The sequence below is a fragment of the Monopterus albus genome, unplaced genomic scaffold, assembly GCF_001952655.1.
Source record: "Monopterus albus unplaced genomic scaffold, M_albus_1.0 scaffold7.1, whole genome shotgun sequence".
NCBI classification, from domain to species: Eukaryota; Metazoa; Chordata; class Actinopteri; order Synbranchiformes; family Synbranchidae; genus Monopterus; species Monopterus albus.
The window spans coordinates 4,018,573-4,024,836 of NW_018127887.1; the positions used below are offsets into that span (position 1 = coordinate 4,018,573).

A 6,264-nucleotide genomic window follows, 5' to 3' on the forward strand; every position below is an offset into this window, starting at 1 on the left:
CCAGGAAATTATTTTCATCTGGAGTGCAAATTAGGCCCAAACACAGATCCCCCCCCCCCCTCCCCCCGCACCCACCCCCACCCCAACCAAGTCAATTGAGCAGGATGTCAGGAATAAATCAGGAAGTGTTTTGCCGTAGAGTGTGTGGAAAGTGTGAGCTTTTCTTCAACATTTAGTGTTAGCCAAACAACAGGTCTGTAGGTAGACTCCTCCAGCTGTGGCCAATCGCACTTTGTCAAAATCCCCACCAGCCCCTGTGCAGCCATCTCTGTGTGCATCTGTGTGTGTAAATGGTGTTTTCAAAGAGAATCCATCAGCATCTGCTGAAGAGAAAAGAAAGACATCCTTCAGGAATGCAAATAAAGGGTTGCCTGCTGCAACATCAAACAAATCCTGTAGGAAATTATACAAATGTGATGCTTGTTTTTTGTGTGGTCAAAGGAAAGCTGGGTTTAAAGCTGACTGTTTACGTAAGCCACCGCAATCTGGTTTCAAGTAAAACAACAAAAGCTAATTCCAAAGGATGAGGTGGCTGCCTCTGGTACTTGGAGACATGTGGTCGGGTAGAGCTGTTTTCACCAAAAGACGCCTCCTGGCTGCCATGTAATTTTTTATCTTTGTAAACAGGAAAGGCAGGGAGGCATAACCACTAGTAAAAGAAATACAATTCCTGGAAAAGTGCTTTATCTTAAAGGCATTAAAATCAATCATTTTGGGACTCAAAAACGAAAAAAGTATTACGACTTCATTCAACAAAATGACAGCATCTAGTGTTTACGCATTCTCAGTCCTACACCTTGTTTTTTCACTTGGTTGCATGTTTTCCATGCAGAAACCTTGATCTGCTTTAAGGTTTTAGAGACTGTAGGGTATGTCTCTCACTAAGATGTGGTGAAATTTTATGTCTACTTTGGTGCCATGTGTTCATTTCTACCCCAGTAATCACAGGTGCCTTGCTATGCGCTTACTCTGGCTGCATGGAAGACTTAGGAGAATTGTCCAGCTCCCGCCAGTGGCCAGTACTGCCCGTGGGGCTCCGACAGGTCATCTTAGTCAACAGCGTTGTTCTCCGAAGGCTGCCATCTGAATCCTCATTCTTAAAGTCAGTGTTTATTTTGTGGCAGCAGGAGAACCAGTGCACAAAATCCTGGAAGAGGTGACCACTGAAGATCATATATATCCATGGGTTACAGCAGCTATTGAGACTGGCAAGGAGTGCAGACAGAGTCACTGTTGTGTTCTCAGATTCTAGAGAACAGAGAGAAGATAGAGGAAAACGATTAATCCACAAAACATCTGGTACAGACTGGGCAGCAGAAATGCAGGAAGTTCATCTGGTGGTCAAATTTAAAGAAGAGAAAAAGTGTAAAATGTGCAAGTTCAAAAAGTTTATTTGTTACAAAAGTTATTGTTTCTGTTTTTAAAAAGGCTTATATACTTTTAAACTGTAATTTTCTTGATATTAGTGACGTCATCTTATTGCTGGACATCGAATCTGTTGAAAATAAGTTCATAAAGCAAAAGCAATGTTTTTGTTTCATGTTATAACATTTTGAACAAAAGGTACGGTATGATAAATGTGATAAATGATCTGCTGCCTCGTCTTATTGTTGAAGGCTCACAGTAGAGCATTCTGTCTATTCTGGTTTTAATTCCGACATTTACCCTCTTTATGCACATTTTGGCATGGCGCATCAAAGCGCGCTAAAACCGTGCGTACTTGGGTTTTACTTTGATGAGTTTTTCATTTAGTGGCAAGTGACCAAGTGTTTTATCTACGCTGGTATTCTTTGGCCGAACATCATACATCTGTGGGAATTTTAAATGAAGTTACGATTAATAAATTATTGTTCCATTGCTTCAGAACTCACCATCCCACTGGAAATTTTCATCCCAGACAGACCACATCTGCACTATGAAAAACGGCGCCCAGCAAACAATGTACGCCAAAACTATGACAAACGTCATTTTAACGGTCCTCAGTTTGGCTCTTGATATAGTTGTGACGCTGCTGACCGAATCCTTCCCAATTAGCCCGTTTTTGTTTGTAGCACCAGCCCTTCTTTTCTTGAATCTGATGTTTTTCCATATGCTGTGGCAGATGAACCCGTAGCACACCACGAGAATGACCACGGGCACGAGGAAGATGCCCACAGTTATCCAGGTGATGTATGCCTTGGCGCCCCAGGGTTCGATAAAGTGCGCCCAGCAGTCGTACACGTCAGAGCCATTCTTGATCTCACTCAGGGAGAAGATAAAATATTGCGGCGTGCTGAGCACAAGGCTGCACATCCACGTGGAGATGATCATAATGTAGGAGCGCTGGGTGGGCTGCTGTAGGGTTTTCAGGGGGTGGCAGATGGCGATGTAACGGTCCACGGTCATCATCACCATCATGTACGTGGATGCAAACATCCCCATCACCTGGAGGTGCTTCACTATCCTGCAAAGAAAGTCTGGGCCGTAGAAGCGGAAGGTGATCTCCCAGCAGAGCTGCGGTAGCACCTGGAAGAAGGCGACCACCAGGTCAGCCAGGCTGAGGTGTTTGATGAAAAGATGCATCCGCGACATCTTCTTCTTGGTGTTGTATATTCCCAGAAGGACGCTCACATTTCCAATCACAGCAACCACGAAGGTGATGCTCAGGACCATGATCTCGATCTGGGCCACCTCTTCGTTTCTCGCAAACGGATCAGATCCGTTCGGGTGAACGGTTATGTTTCCAGGCATTCCCATGGTTAGGTCATTAGTGAGACTGAAAACCAGAGACTGGATCCCTCCGCTCAGGAGCAGCGCGTAATCAGGAGTGTGATGGCACTGTCCGTGTGTGCGCCCTAGCAGATACAGTGCCAGAGGGACTGTGAAGTTCCTCTCCAATCCGTATATAGCTCCACCTGATGCTCACAGACGGAACCTGTTGCCGTCTGTCTTGTGGCTGTTGTCCGGGCTCTAACAACTGGAATCAGATTTCACACAGCATGTGTGTATGACGAATACACTGCAAAAAATAATACACCTTAAAAACATGATTTGGCGGTAATCTCTAAAATAAACGTTTCTACAGGCAAGATATGTAACATAAACAAAGAGGATTAATATTTGTAATATATTTATATTTTCATGTTTATTTGTGTGAAAATGCATTTTTTTGAAATCTTTGGACACTTTTAAAGTTCATTATGATAGGTAATCGTTTTTTGCAGTGTGCAGCCAAGCCCTTCTGGGCGGTGTACACAAACTCCACAAACCGTTTTTCCCACTGTTGGCATGGGCCACATGTTTATAAAGCAGTTTTGTGTGCAATGTGTCAATACAAATCACAACAGCAAAATTTCAAGTGAGTAAGTTGTTTAGCCTGCTGTTTACCTAAGCAGCTTATAAATAACAAGTGTAATATAACGCAATAGTTATATTTTATGGTGTTTCCAGCAAGTGCAAAGGAAATTTTGTAAATGCCATATTCCCCTAACTTTGAGTGGAAGCATCCCTTTTTGTAAGGTGAGCACAATTATTATGATGCAGCATTTACCGGACAAATACCATAAGATTTTTTTTTATTTCAGTAGCTAGATCCCATTGGAGCAAAGTTAGAAATTATTTTGACTTGTAATTTGTCTTATCCATCCATGAAATCCATCAAACATCCTCTCCATATGCTGTATATTTTAAGACACTTCTTCTTTCGTTAATAATGTGTCTGATTTAATTGTTTCCACAAAAAAACTCAGTTACCTAGTTCAAAAATTGTAAAATATTAGGCTAGGCCCACACATTCTACCTCTCTGAAAAATCCAGAATACATTGCAAATACTTTCCATTTCAGAAGTTCATTAAAAGTCATTTGCTTCAAATGTTATCAGCCCATTAAGTGGCTGTTGTCAGTTTGTCCATTCTCAGTGTATGACCACTAGAGGTTTCAAGTTTCCACGCTGCACTGCTACAAGTTGCACTGGACTTTATTGTATTGGACTACGACCAGTTGTGGCATTACAAAATCATGTTTAACTGCACATCGTAGACACAGATTAAAGATGAGCACAATAAAACTCTGAACAGAACAGAGAAATTTGACCTTTTTTGGCAGATGAATGGGAAAACTCTGCACATGCCATTATTATGTATGATGGATGCAGTTCTTTGTCTTGGTATCTTTAACGATGCCACCTCAGTGTCCACAGCAATCACAATTGCTCACTACAGTTTCCATTGCACAAGCACAATAGCAGCAAATGATTACCAAATGGTTGTGGGTATTTGGCAGCTATTCAGCTCGTCTGATCCATGTGCTGATAGCGAGGATGGTTATCTTTATTGCATTCACATTGCATTCATCATCCAGATTAGCTCTCTTTCATTTCCTGGTGATGCAAATTGGAGCTCCCCTCCTAAATGTCCTGCTGGCTGGTTTAATGGTATATTGAAGTTTTCTGAATTATGCCTGTATCGGTCTCTGCTAATCTTCACATCAGAACCACAATGGGAACATTTCAGATCCCACAGGCTTCTGTTGACTAACTAGCCAGCCTCGTCTCATGGGAGCCCTCTTTTCTATCTGATTTCTACTCTCTCCTCCACTTTGCTACAGTTTTGTCTAATTGCTGGGGCTTAAGGTCTGCAGCACAGATGTCTCCCTTCACACAGGCCTTTACTGCCATCTCTTCTTTTTGAAATGTTCACCAGAGATGTTCTGTGCTGTTATTACAGCTTCAGTCTTGTTTGGTCTCCTCTGCTTCATGACACCACCATGTGCACCATCTACAACTGTGGAGTGTTTGTTTGGGCCCAGGAATTGTGGGAATGCGTTTTGTGTGGTCAGGCAGTCAGAGGGGTCAGTCTTATTAGTTTCTGATTAATTTCCTCAGGGGCTTAAGGTTTTGTAAGAGTTGCTCAAATTCTCTGGGAAGACTGATGTTTTAGCATTCAGAAGGGAATTCACGGCCTATTTTTAAATGTTTTACTTTGTCAAATCTTCATTGTATCTCTCTAATTTTAATTACAAAACAGAAAAATTTCTAAAAGTTGAACATTATAACACCCTTTCAGTTTGTCACACTACCTAAATGACATATACTGTGCGTTTGGCAAACACAGTATTCAGGTTTATAATCATGAAAATCCAAACCAAGTACATGTTACAGTAGTTATGGATGAGATCATGAAAACCATAGTGTAGCTGCTTTTATTTGAAGCCAATTACCTTCTGTATGTCTGAATACGGTAGACAACGGTGGCCTATATATTGACTAGTAAAAATGAATTACAACATGAAAAGATCTAAAAAAACAGTTAAGTGAAGAACCGATTTTGATTTTTCTTTATTTCAGTATATTGTCTGGTTGTTTAGTTCAGGAAATTATTACCATGATATCAAATTTGTGTCAACATTTCCTTTTTTTCACCTTGATACTGCACCAACACATAAAATAGGTCCATAATTAGTTTTTCCACTTTAATGTGGCAGAACCTGCCTGGCCTGCACAGAGCCCTGACATCAGCAATGCCTTTTGGGAAGAAATCCCTGCAGCCAGGTCTCAAAATCATTTGTAAAAGACTTTAAAAGACTTGTTTTAATGAAACAAATGAATGCTTCTGGTTTTGGAATGGGTTGTTCAACAATCACACACAGGTATGAAGTTTGGATGTTTCATACTGAAATGAGAACAGTGTTTAATAAAAATGGCCACAGAGAAAAGGTGGATATCCATAATTGTGAAACAAATCAAAACCAAATACACTTCTATTACACATTTTCTACAAAAACTGCATATAATAAGCTTAACAATGACAATGTTTATGACAGGACTAGCATCCAGTTATTGCTTGCTCTGAATCTGAGATCACTTCAGGTAAAAAGCAGGAAAAAACCCAACACCAATATCAGATATTGTTGCATGGTTTTGTTCACTTTCTGTATAACCTTACACAAGCCTGACAAAGTTGTTATGTGTTCTGTCTAACACAATGTGACACAAGTCATTTTATGATAATTGGGCTTCAGGTGAAAGCAAATACATTTTTCTGTTATCATAAGAATATAGGGGTGTTCTCATTTCATTTGTCACATCTTCTCAACATCAGACATACTTGGATGTGATTTTAAACTAACAAAATAATCACTGCCCCTCCTTGAACCGCCACCTTATTGTGGTGGAGGGGTTTGAGTACCCGAGTGATCCTAGAAGCTATGTTGTCGGGGGCTATATGTCCCTGGTAGGGTCTCCCAAGGCTTACAGGTCCTGGGTGATGGGTCAGACTAAGAGCGGT

The 6,264-nt window shown here is 41.0% G+C and overlaps 1 protein-coding gene across 2 annotated transcripts; it reads right to left on the minus strand.

Annotated features, from left to right (window-relative positions):
- Nucleotides 1-112: 112 nt before the first annotated feature.
- Nucleotides 113-2,893, minus strand: avpr1aa (arginine vasopressin receptor 1Aa). Of its 2 annotated transcripts, none has more exons than XM_020624079.1 (3): nucleotides 1,872-2,893; nucleotides 969-1,248; nucleotides 113-323 (listed from the first exon to the last, which is right to left on the minus strand). In XM_020624079.1, exons 1-3 carry the CDS (start codon nucleotides 2,734-2,736, stop codon nucleotides 314-316), a joined length of 1,155 nt encoding a protein of 384 aa, XP_020479735.1. In that variant the 5' UTR covers nucleotides 2,737-2,893; the 3' UTR covers nucleotides 113-313. The 2 variants fall into 2 exon arrangements, with proteins under 2 accessions (XP_020479735.1, XP_020479729.1); XM_020624073.1 differs by having other exon boundaries at nucleotides 113-320; nucleotides 1,872-2,831.
- Between the last annotated feature and the right edge of the window lie 3,371 nt (nucleotides 2,894-6,264).